The sequence below is a fragment of the Microcebus murinus genome, chromosome 1 (assembly GCF_040939455.1).
Source record: "Microcebus murinus isolate Inina chromosome 1, M.murinus_Inina_mat1.0, whole genome shotgun sequence".
Classification (NCBI taxonomy): domain Eukaryota; kingdom Metazoa; phylum Chordata; class Mammalia; order Primates; family Cheirogaleidae; genus Microcebus; species Microcebus murinus.
The window spans coordinates 69049113-69070867 of record NC_134104.1 but is presented as its reverse complement, the minus strand read 5'-3'; the positions used below and the strand labels follow the sequence as shown (position 1 = coordinate 69070867).

Sequence of the window (21755 nt, the reverse complement as noted above, 5' to 3'; positions counted from 1 at the left end):
AAAGCTGGCCCTTCACTTCTGTACTCCATCTTAGTCCCTTTGACTATTAAGGACTTCTGAAATTCGCCCCTCTCTTTACTGCATCATCTATCTTTCCCTCTGTACCTGATAATTCCCATCAGCTTACATACCTACTGTGATACTTGACAGTAAAACAAATAAAACCCCTTTGTGTGAAGTACAGATTATCAAATCCAACGGTCAGTTCTCATTCTTCATTTTACTTGGCCCACAACCAGCTTTTAACACAATTGATTACTTCCTCCTTTAAATTCTTTTCTCTCCTTTGACTCCTGGACACTTCTCTTCTAATTTTCTACCAACCTCAGTGTCTTTTATAGTATCCTTCTTTTTCCTACTGATAAATGTTAAGAGTGCCTCAGGGCTCAGTCTTTGAATTTCATTCTTTTTATACTCACATTTCAGGTGATCCAGTCTTAGTCCTATGCCTTTAAATAATATTTCTTTCTCTCTTTTTTTTTTTTTTTGAATATCAGATTTTAATCTCAAAACCTTTTATCCAGTCCTCAAATTATTAACTCGGAAAGGAATGATAAACTGCAATTTTATCATTACCGTATCACTGTATAGCAAGCCCTTGTTACAAAATCTCCATCTACTGTCTCCAAAAAACCAATAGAAAACCCATACATTATATCACCTAATGATCTATTAACAGTTGAAATTTTAACCAACTTTATACCAGGAAACTATCAACAGAGGTACTTCAGTCACATAGCTTAAAATGTGGAGAAAAGACAGGTAAAAAAATTATGTTAACCTGTAGTAGTCTTTTTACTTTTTAAAATTTTTATAAAATACACTAATTTCCCAAAATAAAGAATATTATGACACATTGAATATTTCTTTCTTTAGCATAGAGCTAATCCCTGTACACTAGACTCGTATATCTAACTTCCTACTCAGTATCTCCACTTGGGTTAAGCATCTTAAAGTTAACATTAAAAAACATTTTCTAATTTTATTGCTCTCTCATCTTCTTCATTCAGTGTGCTGTTCACTGAGATGCTGAAGACAAAAACCCTTAGAATCATCTTCTATTCCTTTTTCCTTTGCTCATATCCAGTCTAATAGCAAACTCTGTTGGCTTTATGTTCAGGATATATTTATGATCTGGCTACTTCTCAACACTTCTTTCAATTACTGATCAATTAATTTGTTGCCTGAGCTATAGCAGTAGACATCTAACTGCTGTCCTGTCTCCATTCTTTCCTTCCTCTAAGGTAGCACACCTTTACTCTAAACATTACTCTGTCTTACCTTTTTTGTTTTTATTCATAACACTTAGTATTACCTGATTCTTTTTTTATCATAAATTTTCTGTCTGTTTATTTCACTAGTCTGTCAGCTCCGTGTTGGGTGTGTTTTCTGTTATTTTATTGCTGTACCCCAGTTTCTATAACAGTGGCTGGCACATGGTAGATAACCAGGAAATATTTGATAAATAAGTAAAAATATAGGGACAGATCAGCCTATACAAAGGAAGGCCAGAGCAGGTGTGTTTATCTGTCTTATCCCTTAGACCTTCTGTCAAACATGTGTCACACTTTTTATCTAGAGTTATAATGATCCTCTAGCTCATCAGCTGATTTTTTTTTTTTACCCCTCTGAGAAGGAATGCACACAAGGAGATGAGGAAGGGGAGAAGAGAAGAGAAACCATTGGATTTCCTTATAACTAGGATAACTACATAACTCATAGACCAAAGTAGGATACTTTTAATGGAAAGAGGGAATTATTAATAATTAAAGTGGGACATCAGGCATGAATATAGACTTCCCAGATAAGCAAAGACATATGGTCACCCTATTTATAACTATTTGTCTTGACTATTCCTACCAGGCAACAGATCTATATATTCACACCAAGACATCTCCATCTTTGACCATCTTGGATTGACCAAACCTTGTCTGTACATTTTTCATGTGTTTGGTATCATGCCTAATGATAATGGTGTTTTGAAGTGAGATATATAAAATCTCTAAGGAATGGATTGTTTTTATTCAGTAGTGTAATATCTTTGTATTAAATTAGAAATATATAGGGCATGTAGAAAATCTTCTTAAAGTACTTTGGAAATGCTGACTCTGATTGATGGTAGGTTGTTTTCTAGGGGAATGGGTAGGTATTAACTAACCAGACAACCAAAGTTAGGATAAAAACTGTTATACTGATTGTGAGATGCTAACTCTTGGCAGGGACGTTTGTTTCTTAATTTCCCACTCAAAAGGCTGCTAACTTTGTAAAATTAACACTATATTTGGAAATTAATTATTCCTCTTTTCACATGAAAAATATTGTAGAATATATTTCATATCTCCATTTTTGTGGAAATTGTTTACAGAGCATCTATATGGATTTACTAAAAAATATGTTTTGTTTTGTAGAGACAGGACCTCACTTGCTCTGTCACCCAGGCTGGAGTGCAGTGGAGTGATCATAGCTCACTATAACCTTGAACTCAGGGGCTCAAGTAATCCTCCCACCTCAGCCTCCTAAAGTGCTAGGATTATAGGCATGAGCCACCACACTTAGCCTTCAAAAAATATGTTTAAACAATGTTTAAGAACCAGTCATTTGTACAATTGGACACTTTGGAAAAGCATGAAGATTAAACAAAAAGTAATTATTTACAATGGTTGTATAAGCTTTTAAAAATAAAAAATTGACCATACAATCAGCAGTTGCACGCATTGGTATTTACCCACATGAATTGAAAACTTATTTCCACACAAAAGCCCACACATAGATGTTTATAGTAGCTTTGTTCATAATTGCCAAAAGCAATCAGTATGTCCTTCAGTAGGTAAATGGATAAAGTGTGGCACGTTTGGACAATCGAATATTATTCAGCACTAAAAAGAAATGAGCTATAATCTTCATATATATATATATATATATATATATAACATTCTGGAAAAGGCAAAATAGTGGAGACAATAAGAAGAGAAGATGAATAGGAGGAGTACAGAGGATTTTTAGGACAATGAAACTATTCTTTATGCTACTACATTGATGGAAACATGTCATCAAACACTTATCAAAACCCAAAGACTATCCAACCCCAAGAGTGAACCATAATATAAGCTATGGACTTTGGGTGATAATGATATATCAGTGTAGGCCAATTGATTGTAACAAATGTACCATGTTGATAGTGGGAAGGCTGTGTGTGGGGGCAAGGGTATATGGAAACTTGGCTGTACTTTCTCTCAAAAAAATAAAGTCTTTTAAAAAATACAAAATTGGTATCTTGATGTAGAGTAGATTGGCTTAGTTCAAAGAACTAAGTGAAATTTGTTTTATAAGCTCTTTATAGAGTAGAAATGTGTTCATCTTTGTAGCTTCTACATAGTATCTTGATTGTTAGATGACCCTTCTGTCAAAGACACATATGCAAAAAGAAAGAAATCTCATAGACCATAATGTATATATTTTTAATATATTCAAATAAGTTTTTTCAAGTTAACCTTTAAAACAGTATGTTAATGATAGTGCTGAAAAATGACTGACTCACATGCTCATGGGAACAGGGCAGAAGTCAGCCTAGATAACATTTTTGCCCTTTGTTTATTTTCAAACTGTTTGTTTTCATGAGAATTGTACTTCATACTTTTCATCACAGCTGTAATTCAGTAGCCAATGGGGTAATGATTTTATTTTATATCAGCTGCTAAACCATTAGCTTCATAAGAGCTGGTACTACAAGGTGTGTGTTTTTTTCTTTTGTATTCCCAGAGCCTAGCATGGAGAATGCACTATATAAACATTTGTCAAATGAATAAACAAAGGTTATATGTTTTATGGGTGTTTATTTAATCAGGTGATGGCTAAGAGAAAGTTTAGAGCTTCTAAATATGACTTGGCCACTGTAAAGTTCCCAAGCCATTTTTATATAGAACTGTGGCTTAAAAATTAGCAAGTCTATATTATAGGATTTTGTAAGATCATGTGTATTTCTCAAGTAATCCAAAGCCCTCCGTGAAAAAATTGTGAGGCATGTACATACATCTGAAGAACTTAAATTCTTATTAAAATTTTACTTAGTATCAGTTTCTTTAAAGATCTTTCATATGTTATTCTTTGTACTTCCTGGCACTGTTATTTAGATAACATTTTGAGTCTTCCATTTTTATATTGAAGTTTAGAATTTTGATAAAGGTAAAAATAGTTGTTCCGACCATGTGGAGAACAGTAGCCTACAATTATCACTTTTTTAAAGAAACTTTAAATAAGCCAACTGATGTGATATTTTATAGGCTTATGCAAATCAATCATCAAAGACTGGACCTATTTTGTGTAAGTTGCAGACCAACTGGCTATGACATCTGGGAGCAGTGGAATTTTAAGAGAAGCCTAAACACAGATTCTGCCCCTGGATAAATTTATTTAAAAGATATTTTTCCTTCTTCACCTCTTAACAGGAGCCCCACCTGTTCATTCTTCGGTAAACCCCAATTTGTTCACATGTCTGAATAGTATTTGTGAGATCTAAATTCTGTTGGCACAACCAGCTCTGGAGTGTGAAGAAGTACTAGTTATGACAGAATGGAACCAATTGATTGCCTTACAGATTTTTTGGTTTTGAGAAGAAGAATTGAAGATTATAACCTGGGATTTAAATTAAAACAGATCTCACCCTCATATTTCTATATTTAAATATGAATATATTAGGACCAGCTAATGCCGGTGTCCTTAAACTACAGCCCGTGGGCCACATGCGGGTGTTTTTGCTCGTTTGTTTTTTTACTTCAAAATAAAATATGTGCAGTGTGCATAGGAATTTGTTCATAGTTTTAAAGTATAGTCCGGCCTTCCAACAGTCTGAGGGACAGTGAACTGGCCCCCTGTTTAAAAAGTTTGAGGACCCCTGAGCTAATGTATCAAAGGGTTATAAATTTGGAAATAAATCAGTTCAAAAGTATTTTGGAAAATAGAGGAAAAACAAGATGCATATCAATCTTAAGACTTAATTGCTTCAGCTGTACTAAATTTGGAGGTGGGAGAAGGAGACAGAACAAAAATCATATCATTCCAATCACTTTTTTCCAAACTGGAAAGCTATGTACAGTATAGAGTCTAATTTCTTTCAATTATAAGAGCACAGCTTATATTATGTAGACTTTTTTTTGTAAAAGTATTTTAAGGAACTCTAAGATGAAACTTGAAATTTCCATATATATTTCTTTTCTTTTTTTAAATTATCACTTTCATGTTTGAGGGAAGAGGAGTTGCTTATTTTTATCAAAGATGAAGCATTGCAACAGAGTTGAACCAACTATAGCTAGTGAAAGCTAATACAGGTATCTTGAGTTCACTTTCTATTTTTTCATTGATTTATTCAGCCTTTTTTTCCTTTTTAAAAAGCATCTAAAGCAGGGGTTAGCAAACTACAACCTGTAAGCCAAATCTAGCCTGCCACCTGTTTTTATAAATAAGGTTTTATTGGAACACAGCCATGCCTATTTGTGTATTGTCTATGGCTACTTTTGAACTACAACAGCAGAGTTGTGTAGTTGCAACAAAAACTGCATGGCCAGTAAAGCTTTTTTGTTTCAGAAAACATTTGCCAACCCCTGACCTAAAGATGGAATATTTATTTTTCAGAGGGATACTATGTATTGTCTTTACAGTAAAATATAGTGGTAATGATAAAGACAAAATAAAACTCTTTTTCAGCTATTTGAAAGAGACAGTGAAGAATACTGGTTAAGCCTACTGTGTTTAGAGGATGATGGCCTGGGTTTATTTAAGTCTCATTCTGCCATTTACTACCAGTGGCATGTTGGGGAAAATTACCTAAATTCTGAGTCTGTTTCCTAATCTGTGGAAAATGGAGATGAAAATCTTGATCGAGAATTAAATGAGACAATACATGCGAAGTACTTATAATGCCTGACATCACTAAGGTCATCATCATCATCTTTACCAATACCCTCACAGCCGCCACCACCATTGGTTCCACAAAATTAATCTGGCCTTTTTTTTTTTTTTTTTTGAGACAGAGTCTCGCTTTGTTGCCCAGGCTAGAGTGAGTGCCATGGCGTCAGCCTAGCTCACAGCAACCTCAAACTCCTGGGCTCGAGCGATCCTTCTGTCTCAGCCTCCCGAGTAGCTGGGACTACAGGCATGTGCCACCATGCCCGGCTAATTTTTTTTATATATATATCAGTTGGCCAATTAGTTTCTTTCTATTTATAGTAGAGACGGGGTCTCGCTCTTGCTCAGGCTGGTTTTGAACTCCTGACCTTGAGCAATCCGCCCGCCTCGGCCTCCCAGAGAGGTAGGATTACAGGCGTGAGCCACCGCGCCTGGCCTAATCTGGCCTTTTAAGTGAGGAATCTAGAGATGTGAAGAAGCAACCCAATTATAGAATGATAAAGAACTATGTCTTAGCTAGAGGATTGGTAACCTTGATAGGGTAGAGAAAGGAAAACAGAAACCACAGCAATTATTTTAAGAGAAGAATGTAATGTAAGGGATTGGGTAGGTAGGTATTGAAGCAGCTACCTTCTAAGAGACCAAAGGACCCAAATTGAGATTAGCAGAACCTAGACTTCAGAGAAAGGGTACCAAAAGTTTTAAATATGAGCTGTCATTGAGAAGATTCATTTTCTAATGCAATTTGAAAAGAAAATAGATGAAAATCTTTTGAGCAAATTGTACTTGACCAAGCCATGTTTATTTTCACACAGGACATTATTAGACAATTTTGTTATTACTAGATAGAGAATGACATGAAACTGGCAATTTTTTGGCATTTTTACATTTTCAAACTTCTGAGGTCAAATGATAGAACATCTTGAACACCTTTTAATTGGTAGTTTGCACAAGACACAGAAAGAACCTTTTAGCTATGTCTGCTATGCATATATTTAATAGCATGAAAAAAGGGAGGGCCAAGTGTACCCAATTATCTATTTCCTAAGTCTTTTTAGAGTACTAATGAAATTGACCTCTTTTGGCTGTCAGTCACATGGCTTCATTCACCCAACAAGCATGTAAAATACTTCCTGTGTGCACTTTTCTAGGCTCTGGGCATACAAGATTGACCAAAACAGAAATCCCTGCTCTTATAGATCTTATATTAAAGTAGGAGAATAGAGGCCAGGTACAGTGACTCACACCTGTAATTTGAGCCATTTGGGAGGCTGAGGATTGCTTGAGCCCAGGAGTTCAAGACCAGCCTGAGCAACAAAACAAGATGCTGCCTTTACAAAAAAAAATTTTTTTTAATTAGCCCTTTGGGGTGGCGTGCACCTGTAGTCCTAGCTACTTGGGAGGCTGAGCCAGAAGTATTCTTTGAGCCTAGGAGTTGGAGGTTGCAGTGAGCTGTGATAACACCACTGCATGCTAGCCTGGGCAATAGAGGAAGACTTTGTCTCCAAAAAATATTTAAAAAGTACGAGAAAACAGATAATAAATATAATTAGCTAGAATACAATCACGTATCACTTAATGACAGCAATATGTTCTGGGAAATGTGTTAAGCGATTTTATCATCCTGCAGACACTGTAGAGTATATTTACACAAACTTAAATGGTACAGCCTACTACACACCTAAGCTATATGGTATAGCTATTGCTCCTAGGCCACAAAAACTTGTACAGCATGTTACTTTACTGAATACTATAGGCAATTGTAACACAATGATAAGTATTTGTGTTATCTAATTATACCTAAACATAGAAAAGGTATAGTAAAATTACGTTATAAAAGATAGCATGATAAATACAGTTAAAAAAAATGGTACACCTATCCATATAGGTGTACCTATATAGGGCACTTACCATGAATGGAGCTTACAAGACTGGAAGTTGCTCTGGGTGAGTCATGGAGTAAGTGGTGAGTGAATGTGAAGGCCTAGGACATAACTGTTCACTACTGTAGACTTTATAAACATGGTATACTTAGCTATACTACATGTATAAAAATTTCTTCCATAGTAAATTAACCTCAGTTTACTATAACTTTTTTACTTTATAAACATTTTTAACTTTTTGATTCTTCTATAATAACATTTAGCTTAAAACACAAAAACATTTTGCAGCTATACAAAAACATTTTCTTTCTTTATATCCTTATTATATAAGCTTTTTTCTATTTTAATAACTTGTTAAGAACTTTTTTGCCAAAAACAAAGAAACAAGCACACATTTGCCTAGGCCTACATAGGGTTAGGATCATCAATATCACTGTCTTTTTATCTCCATTATGTTGTCCCACTAGAAGGTCTTCAGGGTCAATAACACATGTGGGCTGGCTGTCATCTCCTATGATAACAATGCCTTCTACAGGAGTACCTCCTGAAGAACTGGTCTGAGTCTGTTTTACAGTTTATAAGTAGGAGTACACCCTAATGATAACAGTTACAGTATAGTAAATACACAAATCAGTAACAGCTTATTATTGTTATCAAGTATTATGTACTGTATATAATAGTATGTGCTATATTTTTATACAACTGGCAACTCAGTAGGTTTGTTTATACCAGCCTTTCCCCAACCACAGGAGTAATATGTTAACAGACTTATAACAGCTACAGTGTCATTAGATGATAGGAATTTTTCAGCTCCATTATAATTTTTTGGGACTACCATCATGCATGTAGTCCATTGTTGACTAAAATGTTGATATGCAGCACATGACTGTGTATGATATTCTGAAGGAAAGGTAAAGCAAGAAGACAACAGGAAATGTGTATATTTGTGTGGAGGGAGTTTAGTTTGATAGGATAACTAAGAGGGGCTTCAACATGAAGGTGATATTTGAGTAAAGCTGTGACTGAATTATGTGGGTATCTGGACAAGAGCATTCTAGGCAGAGGAATAGCAAATAAAAAGTCTCTGAGGATGTATAAGATATTTAGAGAGCAGCAGGGAGGTTAATATGCCTGAAACAGTAAGTGAGAAGGCAAGGGAATAGAAGACAGTTTTAGAGAAAGATAACAGGGGCCTGAATCATTAGGAACCTGTAGAAGAGTGAATAAAATAGGGCAAATATGATTACTAGGAAACATTAAGGGCCCATTTTAGGTTAGTAGACATGAAGCCTAAGGTTGTGCATGTTTCTCTAGCCACATTATGATAAAGATCAGGTAAAAAAAAGCATATTGCAGTTGGTACTTATATCCCTATTTGTTAATTATGTAACCATGTCTTTAAATTTTAGTTTTAGGTCTCTTGTTTACTTTAAATTTTTAGTGGTTGGTTTATCCTTTTCTCGTACAAGACCATAATCTGAATAATGATAGAATACCGTCTTTTTATAATGAAGGGATAAGAAACCTTAACTGAACATTATGAATCTTGCAAGGAGAAATATAGATTCATGAACTAGATGATATGCCTATGAACTGACAAATTTGTCCTCATGTTTCTATACTAGAATTAATTGCTAAATCTTTTTTCCTATTTCCTCTTTGTTATTTTAAATTTAAAAATTTATATTTTTACACTTGGCCCTCCCTTTTTTCATGCTATTAAATATATGCATAGCAGACATAGCTAAAAGGTTCTTTCTGTGTTCCTGTGCAAACTACCAATTAGAAGGTGTTCAAGATGTTCTATCATTTGACCTCAGAAGTTTGAAAATGTAAAAATACCAAAAAATAAAATTTATATTTTAATACCCTTAGTGATTTGTTTTAAAATGTATCTGATTTTATAGATGTTATCTTCTGAGATAGTTATGATATGGATGTCTTATGAAACTAGTTCAAATAACATGCTTTTTTCTTTTTTTTTGTTACTGCACCAGTGTATGTTGACGGTACCCGTTTGCAGTGACAGGGCAAAAGGGCATTTGAATCAAATAAAATACAGATTTAAGCCATGAAAAACACCTTTTTCTGAAGGTACTGGATCCCGATTGAGTGCAGTGATTCCCAAGCAGAGTTTTTATAAATCTACTGTGCTATATTTTATCCTTCTATAAACATTCAAAAGGCTTGCAGTTTTTTCCTGGTTTCTCTCTTACTCTCAAATAGCTTCTTTGACATTTAATCAGAGAAACATGCCATAATACATCTTTAAACAAAGGACCAAAGAACTTGGATTAACAGTATTAATTATGTCATACAAAACCAGAATAAGATCCTTATTAACCAACAGTGGCTCCATGTGGTTGCTTTTTTTTTGTCATCTAAGATATATTGACACCAAAAGCTTTGCTAACTCATATATTTCATTTTCCTTGAAAATATGATATCAGTTTTCTTAGACTTTATTGAACCTTTGTGTATATTCTAAGCTTAGTTTACCCCATTCATGTAACATGTTAATGTAAAATACAAGCATTATCAGTTACCTGTTAGTATGGTTTCAGTTATCTTCTTTGGAGTTTCATGCTATGCTATGAAAATCATTTTAATAATTTAGTGAGAAAATATTTTTAAATGTATTTAGGTAGCCTTGCAACTCTATTAACCCTGGGACTAACTATGGTATAAGAGATGATTTTTAGTGGCCATTGTGAATGTTATTTTTTTTTTTTTTTTTTGAGAGAGAGTCTCGCTTTCTTGCCTAGGCTAGAGTGAGTGCCGTGGCGTCAGCCTAGCTCACACCAACCTCAAACTCCTGGGCTCAAGCGATCCTCCTGCCCCAGCCTACCGAGTAGCTGGGACTACAGGCACAAGCCACCATGCCCGGCTGATTTTTATATTATATATATTAGTTGGCCAATTAATTTCTTTCTGTTTTTATGGTAGAGACGGGGTCTCGCTCAGGTTGGTTTTGAACTCCTGACCTTGAGCAATCCGCCCGCCTCGGCCTTCCAGAGTGCTAGGATTACAGGCGTGAGCCACTGCGCCCGGCCTGTGAATGTTATTTTTTGAGAGTCCTTCCTTACTCCTGACTTCCCATTAATCACCAAGATATACCATCTCTGTGTTCAAAATCTATCTTGATTCTACTACTCATGTCCATTTTTACCATTACCACCATTCAGTTTAAGCCACTGGTCACCTCTCAGGTAGATTATGATAGTGGCCTCCTAAATTGTCCCTTCTGTCTTTTCCTGTATCAATCAGGATTCATATGCACACAGTGAAAACCACTTTAGCTACTTTAAGCAGAAAGGGATTTAATAAAGGTAGTAGGCTCACTCAATACACATTTATTTTTGAATAAATGGAAGTGAGGAAGTGTAGTACATGGTCATAAATGTGGATGTGCAGTACATGTTATGCATATGACTGTACCCGATGAGGCTTCTGACTACTTTTATGAAAATCTACATTTTAATTGCTGGTTTCATAATTTTAAGATCTCAAATTAGTTGTAAAATACAATGCTATAGAGAAAATTAGTAAGAAGCTCTAAAAACAAATCAGTTTAAACATTTTTGAGTTGCCAATTTGATACTGATTTTTAAAGATACTTTAAAAATATGTATAACCTATCCAATTATTTTACAGAAATGTACGATTTTCTGCAGTGTTCCTTGAGACAGTGTTAATATTATAGCCTCTGTTGTCATGGAAACAAGTCTCCAAAGGCAGCCTCAGAGGCTAATGATTCCATGGTATTGCTATGGATAGAAACAACTGAGACTGTTGCTAGTCACATGGTGAAGATTTAAAAACAACAACAACCAAAAAAAACCTTTGGAGCTGATGTTATTGAGTGATACAAATGGAGCAGAACAAGGAAGATAGCATAATAGTCATTGCCTAATTAATGAAATAGTTATATAAGACTTTTCAAATTTAAAATGCTGTGCTGAATTCCTTCTGTAATAACCCAAATATAATGGTTACTGTATATTACTGCTTCATTATTTATATTAGAATCTTGAGTTTTACATTTTCCAATTTAGAATCTTATTAACAGTTCCCTAGAATTTTACCATGCCCTCATTCCTGTGCTCAAAACATCCTCTTTTAATTTTACCCTTATTATCACATCTAATATCTGTGCTGTTCCTCATCAGTCAACCTTCATTTGATTGTTTAGAGCTATATTTTTGTTTTAAGTAAACTAAATGAATTATTTTGTTGTTCTGTAATTCTTTGTTACCGGAATTGATTATCAGTTGTGGCTTGGAAATTGTGTGTGTTGATATGTCATTTGAAGACTTTCCCAATAATATTTGCCTCCCTTAAGGAAGAGGCAGGGCATATGTTATTTTTCAAAGCACTCATTCAGTGCCCTAGAGAGAGTAGGGTGGGTTACAATGGTGTAAGTTATTTTAGGAATCTTTTAAAATGGTATTCAGATCTTTATCTAAAGATATATTCTAGAAGAGACTCAGAGATAAAAGGTTATAGTGGAATTTAAATGTAACATTAAAGGATTTTTTTTCAAACATTTTAAAAATAAAATTTTAGTGTTTTTATAAAAACAAAACAAAAAACAGCAACAAAGAGGTACAAGGAAACTTTTAGAGGTGATGGGTATGTTTATTACCTTGATTGTGGTGATGGCTTCATGGGTATATGCATATGTGCAAACTCATCAAATTGTATACATTAAGTATGTGCAGTTTTTATTTCAGTTTTACTTCAGTAAAGCTATTTTTAAAAATAAAATAGAATTGAAGTTAAGAAAATCTTTAGACTTTCATGACTTTGACATTTTGATGACTACAACCAATTATTTTGTAGCATATCACTCACTTTGGGTTTGTCTGATGTTTGATGATTAGATTCAGGTTATACATCTTTGATGGGAATATCACAGAAATGGTGTGCTTTCATTACATTCTTTCAGATAGCACATGATTTTGATTTATCCCATTACTGGGATGTTAAATTTGATCACTTGATTAAAAGAATATCTCCTAGGTTTCTCCATTATAATTAAGAAGTGTTTTGAAGGGAGTTACTTTTGTGTGTGTATGCATCCATTCAAACATTCATCCACTGGAATGGAAGTTCCACTCAACAGCAGCAGGAAGTTTTAACATCCACTGATGTTTCTTTAATGAATCAATACTATGATAGTTGCCAAATGATGATTTTGTAGTTCCATCATTCTAACATTTTTTAGTTGGCATTCAGTTATAAGGAAATGCTGTCTCTTGTCTCCATTTATCTATACGTGTATTTACTTATATCGGTGTGGACTCCCAGATTCCTATTTTATTCAGTGGCTTTATGCCATAGTTATCATTATTTATTGAGTTTCATATCATTCTCAGTCTAGCCAATAGCAGCCCTGCAAGCCAACTTCCATGTCCTTTGTCATACCCTCATTATTCTTTGAGCACTTCTTTATTTTCTGGCACAGCAAGATGTCTAGTCTCATATTGTACTTGCTAAGCTCTAGCACTGGGATCAGCCATTTTTCCAAGGGCCCATGTTTTGTTTTGTTTTGTTTTACTAGAGAATGAGTATTTAGAAATCAAGATCTTGGTGCTAGATATTTTCATGCTTTTGTGATATTAACTATTCCCAGGTCCTCTCAGTGGGCAGAGCTAGGGAATATATGTACATACATGTACATACACACACACACATTTATGGCTATATTTCTGTGTATGTGTGTGTGTTGTATACACATAAAACTACACGTTTATGCCAGTACCTCCAATTTTAGTCTGACACCGTAGGTCTTATGCTAATTTTCTACCATTCTGTATTTGTAACTTTCTTTTCTGATGTGAGGAACCTTATTCCTATTATCCTTTATGTATTTATTCATTGAATCAAAATCTCCTATATTTAAGCCATCTCCTACTACTATCTGCTGTCCAAATGGATACCCTCCTCACTCTGCCCAAGCTCCAACAGATTTACCCTACTGATCCCCCAAACCTACTGCTCCCTCATACATACTCTGTTCTCACTTGGTTTCAAACAACACATCAGACTCTTGCCACTGCTCTGCCCGTGTGACACCTTCCTCACCCTGCCCAGACTCTAACACCCTGTGCCAGGCTGCTGCCTCCCCTCTACTCCCTGCACACAGATACTCTCCTCACCCCACTTGGGCTTCAACAACGTGTACTTTCCTGTTTAAGAAGTCACTGGTCTACACCAAGGTAATAACAATATTCTACCATATTATCTTTTGGAAGCTTTATTTTGTTTACTTCTGTCAATTATGTGAGCAAACCATCTGGAATTGATTTTATGTATGGTTTAAGGTAGGGATCAGTATTCATTTGAGTTTTCATAGATCGATCCAGTTGATACAGCAACAATCTTTCAAAACCACCCTTTTCTCATACTTAATCATAAATTAGGAGTCAGAACCTATGAGTTTTCAAACATTTTTAAAAGGTCATGTAAGTATTCCAATGAAAATTGGTGACCATTGTAATTAATTTTAATTTCATGGAATTCAGAATTTTTTTTTCTATAAGAGCAATATATAAATGGTGATTGGCATCCCAAGCCAAACCCACAGAGGCTTTATTCACAGTGTGCTTTTTTTGAATTGTGGTAAAATATACATGACATAAATTTACCATTTTAACCATCTTTAAATGTAGAATTCAATAGCATTAAGTACGTTTTACAATGTTGTACAAATATTGCCACTTTTATATCTCCAGAACTTTTTCATCATCCCAACCTGGGGACTTAATTTGGACTGGGAACATTAGAGAGCAAGAGAGAGAATGCAAAATTCAATGGTTTAAAAATCGCTTTCTACAGGACATAAGAAATCCAGGTTACAGGAATATAGGAAGTATTTTCTTAATTCCCTGAAGCTTAGACAACCTTTCTTTTGTAACCTGAACTTCAGTTGAAAAGGAAGGATTAAACTGGATCCTTAGCTTCTTCAACTCTAATATTCTTATTACATCATTGAAATGTGTAGTATCTTTTAGAAAAATTAATGTGATATATATTTTCAGTTTATTTTCTAGAGAATGCCATAGTAAAAGATAATTGTTTGTCTCTTAATATGCACAGTAGATCTCCTGTCACTCACCCTGCATTTACAGTATAATTCATTGTTGACAATTGGAAAACTAGAATTCAAAATAAAGAAGCAGGGGTAAAAAGCCACTCATAATTCTCCCAGAGATTAACTTTTCAAACATTTCTATTGTTTTTTTTTTTACTTGATTTCATCTTTCCATTTATACTTAATGTTATGTCATAAGCAATTCCCCATGACTTCTAAACTATTCTCACAGATAATTTTTAATTGCTACATAATATTTAACATTATGTAATTATTTATTTAACCATTCTGACACATTTGGACATTTAGAATATTCCACAATTCCCCAAATATGAACAATGTTCAAGAGAATGCCTTATGAATATTAAAACATTGGATTTTTAAATTATTTCCCTAGGGTAGATTTCCAAAATTACTAGATCAGAGTTTAGACATTTTTAAAGCTCTAGATATTTTTTATTGCCAAATTGCTTTTCCTAAAGTATGTATGAATTTATATATCCAGCAGGAATGTGAGAGGACATGTTATCATGCATTTCAAGAAAGTTTTTTGGAATTTTTTTTATTGTGGTAAAATATATATAACAGAACTTACCATTTAAGTAGAATACAATTTGTTCATTTGTATCTGGTAATTTTATTTAGCATAATGTTTTCAAGGTTCATCCAGCTTCTATCTTGTATCAGAATTTCATTCTTCTCTTAGGCTGAACATCCATTGTATGTATATACCACATTTTGTTTATCCATTCATCTACTGATAGACACTTGGCTTGTTTCCACTTTTGGCTATTGTGAATAATGCTTCATTGAAGACTGGCGTACAATTATTTGAGTCCTTGTTTTCACTTCTTTTGGGTATATATCTAGGAGTGGAATTGCTGGATCACATGCTAATACTGGGAAACTACCAAACTTCCACAGAGACTACCATTTTATATTCCTACCAGCAGTGCATGAGGGTTCCAGTTTTCCTACATCCTTGCCACCACTTGTTATATTGTTGTTTTTTGTTTTGTTTTAATTATAGTCTACCCTCCTAATAGATATGAAGTGATATTATAGCTTTGATTTGCATTTCCCTAATGACTAATGATGTTGAGCATCTTTTCATGTGCTTATTGGTCAGTTGTATATCTTTGCAGAGATGTGTATTCAAGTCTTTAACCCATTTTTTTAATTAGGTTGTCGAGTTACTTTGTTGTTGTTGAGTTGTAGGCGTTCTTTAAATGTCTGAATATTAAACCATTATCAGATATATGGTTTGCAAATATGTCCTTCCATTCTATAGGTTGTCTTTTCACTTCCTTAACAATGCCCTTTGGTGCACAAAAGGTTTTAATTCTGATGAGATCTAATTGATTTTTTTCTTTTGTCACTTAACGTGTTTGGTGACATAACTAAGAATCCATTGCCAAACACAAGGTAAATGAAAATTTACCTATATGTTTTCTTCTGAGAGTTTTATGGTTTTAGATCTTATATTTAGGTTGTTAATCTATTGTGAGTTAATTTTTATATATGATGTGAGGTTGGGGTCCAGGTGCATTCTTCTGCAAGTGGATGTCCTGTTGTCTCAGCACCATTGTTGAAGAGACTCCATACATGTCAAATAAATCTTGATTGGCTAATTTGATAGGAAAAGAAAAGGTCATCTTTGTCATTTTGTATTTATCAGTGAGGATAAACATCGTTTAAAGTTTAGCAGTTTATTCTTCCTGTTTTAAGTCTGTTAATGCATCCTGTCCTCTTATCCACTTGATTTTAGTGTTTTTCTTATATATATATGTCATTTGTATGCAAATATTTATGGATTAATCCAGCTTAGGGATAGGGTCTTATTACAAAACATCTTTCCTGTGTTCCAGTTACATTTTTTTTAAATAATGAATCAATCTAAATAACATTAACATTTATGTTTAATTATTTGAGCCAAGTAATTAAGCATAAGTGCTAAAACTTCTTAGTTTAAATTACAAGAGTTCTCTCTAATTTTTTTTTTCATTTTTGCCAAATATGTCTGGTATATAGTAGACAATTAATGAATGTTAGTTGAACTAATTACTTATAGACTGAGGCATGTTATTACTATTCTTGTTAATAAAGGTCAATAGCACAGATTATTTAAAATGTCATAAATTTTGTTTTGAGGCCCTTTGACTCTTATATCTGTGGATTTATAAGCTCTCATTATCTGCCTGATGGGCTAATAAAATTACTTATTTGACTGCTTTCCTCTTTGCATTCAAATATATAATGAATGCTAAAATAATATTTTGCACTCCATGAAGCAAGTGTCTTATCTCTTAGAGGGGGAGTATTGTAAGTGATTATCTTTCGTTATTTCCATTGAAACATGTAAAGAATATTTTTAACTATAGAGACATTAAAATTATTATTGGAGGTATAATTATTTCTAAAATAATTTCTGCTGAGCATTTTCTCATTTAAATTATAATATATTAATATTTTACCTGTTTCTTAATTGTTTCTGAAAACTATAATTTATCTTTATGGCACAATTTTTTGTTATGTGTTCCCTTTTATTTTGGCGTTTTTCCTGATTTTTTGTCATTGATGATTTTTAGCCAACAGAAGCTGTTCCTCCCTCTTCTCCCACTGTCCCTGTGATCCCTGTCCTGCCAGTCCCTGCTGAGAATACTGTCATCCTACCCACCATACCACAGGTTTTTATTAGTTTCTTTTTCTTTATAAAAATTTTATTTGCTTTTAATGTTTTGTTTGTATTCTTTTAAAATTGTTTTAGCTGTTTTTTGTTAGATTTGGTAATTTACTTAGGGCTTCAATTGGTAATTTTAGGGAACTGTTTGGAATTTAATATAAAATGTGTGTTCAACATTTGCCATTTTGTTAGGTTGTCTATGAAGTAGGACACATTCTAAACTTAACTTCATAATATTGAACCTCCTTAGATATACAGGTCTTTTCTACTTATAAATCTTTTTAAAATAGTTTTTAAATATTTTTGCTTTGGAAAATTTTGGTTACTTCATAAAGATAGTAAAAATCATTGTATTCCTGATATTATACTGGATGTATAATTTTATATAGTGCTTTGTTTCACAGTATATATTTATCTTCTTTGAAAATATTCTTCTGTTATTAGCTAAAAATAATAGCTGGTGTATCTGGAGTATGTGGGAGCTCTTTGTGTTATCTTCACAACTTTTCTGTACATCTAAAACCATTCAAAAATCAAACTTATTTAAAAAAATAATATGTAATAGTTTTTAAAGAGGCAAATATTAGAAAATCTGATAATTTTTTGTTTTCACAGTTTTACTAGTCCCAAGAGGTAGTTTCTTGAGATATTAACTGCCCTTCGAACAGTTATCCAAAGTCAAAATGATGGTAATATTATTAATATAATAATAACGATCTTTGGTGTGAGAGATCTCTATCTCATTTAAAGTGTAAATAAATGTGTCTATAGATATTTTTACTGTTATTTATCTATAGCAAAAATCTAGGTAAACATATATTTGCTGTATAAATGCAATTTCAAAATAAGGTCTATTGGGGAAAAAAATGAGATAACAGCTATGATTGTTCACATCTGAATGCCCTTCCCCCCTCCTAAAAAGTAGAAATCAGTAGGAACATTCATACAAAATAGGATTCTAGGAGAAATTACAATGACTTCATTATAATATTTCTGTAATAATAAGACTCAATTGTAGCGATTATAAAATACTTCTATATAATCTTTAACCCTTTATGAAAATCATTAAAAATTAAGTCATTATAAAACCACCAAGAATTGAATAGATAAATCCAAATGGATATTTTGTTTATACTGCAGAGAAGAAATTGAATTTATATGTAAAATGTAATTCTGAGTCAGCAGCTAAGGGTTATCATATTAATAGCATCATAATGATGTAATGTCTTTCCAAGTATATAAAGTTTATTGGTATCATTTTTTAAAAGTAGAACTGAAAGTTTATTTTACTCTTGGCACTTCTATCCACCTTTTGGTTAAAACGATTTTCTGGATCCTTTGAGATTTTGTACCATTCTCTGTTCTTGTATTCAGTTGGAAGCCTGCCTTTTCCTACTCATAATTCTCTCATTTATTTACTCTAAGTGTCCCTAACTTAACATTCCCACTACACTTGGAAGTTGTTGATATATTGCATAGCCTTGTAGTTAAAAATACAGGTTTTAGAGTCAGATTGACCTGGGTTGGAATTCCAGTTCTACCACTTACTAGCTATGTAACTTTGAGCAGTTTATTTAACCATGCTGAGCATGTTTTTATTCATCTGTAATACTGAAGATGAATAGTAGTCCTAACTTGAGCTGTTTTTATAGTGATTGAGAGGATAATTAATGCATGTGAAGTACACAACATAGCAGGTGACACATAATCTTAGATGTTCATGTTATTAGTGTTATCTCATATTTCTTTGAGACAGTAAAGAACAAGTTTTTTAAAATATGAAGATATATATATATATATATATATATATATATATATATATATATATATATAAATACACACACAAGAAAAAGGCATATTTGTTCTGCCTAACCTCACTTTAGGTTTTAAATACACTATAAATGTCAGTGCAGGATAGTTTAACAGTTTATGTTGTATTATATGAGAAGCCAGTGGTATGCCTCATTTTCTAGAATAAGTGTATTCCTAATTAATCAAGTATAACATGTATATTATAAAATTCATATAATGAATTAAAATGTTTTTCCCAAGTAAATTTGGAAACCCATATTTAACATATAACACAATTTTAATCTTTTAAGTGGATATGATTTTTCTTTTTAAGATCCACTACTTCACATTTAGATGTATCAGGATGAAATAGAAGGAGAAAACAAAAGATTTAGAGTCTAGTCCTGTCTTTGTCACTCAAACAAGTTACTTATGCTCTCTGAGTTTTATACCTCCTTCGTCTATTAAAATGGGGAACAAATAACATTACCCTGACTACTTCAAAATGAGTTTGAGATCAGGCAAATTAGAAAGATAGATCAATCGATCGATAGATATTAATAGATAGATGATAATTTTTTAAAGCATATTATCTTTCATTATTTGTAGAACACTTTTATACTTTTCAGAGTATTTTTATGTTGATCATGTCATTTGAGCTTTAGGAAAGCCCTCTACAAATAGGAGCTATCATGCTTATTATACAGAATGGTACAGAGAAATGGTACAGAGGAATGGCTGCTCAAAGTTGCAGAAAGAGCATAGACTTTATAGTCAGACCTGACTCCACTATTTCCTAGCCTCACCCATTTCTACCTGTGTGATGGTGGGGAAATTATTCAACTTCTGAGAGCCTCAGCTCCTCCACATAAAACAGATGCTACTTTTTTTAAATGGGGTGTAACTACTAAATCTCTATGATACTGGCTTATTAAATCCAGAGACTTATTTCTACCCAAGAGTAAATACTCTAAACCTTTATTTCTATCAATTCTGAAGAGCTATCATTTAATTAAGGTATTGTTCAAATGCTTTATAGCTAATTTTGTATGTATGTGTACGTAGGTCTTTTTTAATATTCAAATATATGCTTTGGAATGGATTGGTTTTCATTCAATTTTTTGGAGTTATTGCATTCATACAGATATTAAGAAGAATATAACATTGCCTCTGTCCTTTAGGAATCTACTGTCCATTTGTGCAAGAGACAAGTTTACAACTTCCACATAACATGAAAGTAATTACATTAGAGGTATGGCCAGAGCAGAGCATCCTATTGCCTCTGGACATTTTATTATGTATTTATTTATTTATTTTTTCATAGAGATCAGGTTTCACTCTGTTGCCCAGGTTGAAGTGCAGTGGCATGATCATAGCTTATTTGTAACCCCCAACTCCTGCGCTCGAGTGATCTTCTTGCCTCAGCCTCCTGAGTAGCTAGGACGACAGATGCGCACTACTGTACTTGGCAAATTTTTAAAAAATTTTTCTATGGAGATCGAGTCTTGCTGTTGCCCAGGCTGGTCTCAAACTCCAAGCCTCAAGCATTCTTTCTGCTTCAGCCTCCCAAAGTGCTGGGATTACAGGCATGAGCCACCTCATTAGGCCCAGACCTTTTAAATTTCACAAAACATCTGAGTGTTGGGTTGTAGGTGACTGGATCATTAGTGTAATCTAACACATGATTTGATGTATTGTTATTTTAATGGTAATCTTAAATGTAATAGCATATTTTGGATTATATAGGTGAACCCTTAAAATTACACACTAACACCTGACTGCAGTTCCCATATTCTGTTTAATTCTGAACAGTTCTTTTATTTCAGACTTTAAGAAAGTTGCAAGAGTAGTACAGAGAAATGCCATATATGCTTTTGCCCAGATCATCCACATCTGCTTTGTCAGATTTCTCTTCCTATGTGTTTATATTATTATTTTTTGTGAACCATTTAGAAGTTGCAGATTCATGCCACTTTGCCTCTAAATACTAATATTTGTAATACTAAATACTTTTCTCTAAGAACATGAATATTACCACAGTACAATGGGTGGAACTGGGAAATTAACATTAATATAATGCTATTATGTAATCTACAGACCTTAATTCTATTTTACCAATTGCCCTAATAATGTACTTTATAGGAAAAAAAAAAAATCAGGTCCTTTGGCTAGTCCATACATTGCGTTTAGTTTTCATGACACTATAGCCTCCTTTAATCTGAAATTAATGCTGTAGTCTGTCTTCTGTCATGAGTATGACAAAAAAGAGAACAGGCTACTTAATTTGTAACATATCCTTAAATTTCTGTGTGATGCATTTTTATAGTAAGATTGAGGTTAAATATTTTTTACCAACTCTTTTTATTGCGGTAAAATCCATATAACTTAAAATTTACTATTT

General features: G+C 33.4%; 1 protein-coding gene across 24 annotated transcripts in view; it reads left to right on the top strand.

Annotated features, from left to right (window-relative positions):
* Positions 1-21755, top strand: part of DLG1 (discs large MAGUK scaffold protein 1) — a 280182-nt gene that overhangs the window by 124194 nt on the left and 134233 nt on the right. For 15 of the 24 annotated variants that reach the window (XM_076002719.1, XM_076002721.1, XM_012780307.3 and 12 more), the window contains one exon: positions 17469-17567. The exons of the other annotated variants lie outside the window; for them this stretch is intronic. In XM_076002719.1, coding sequence (XP_075858834.1) covers positions 17469-17567 — 99 coding nt within the window. The remainder of the gene's footprint in view (positions 1-17468; positions 17568-21755) is intronic. 24 annotated transcript variants of the gene reach the window in all.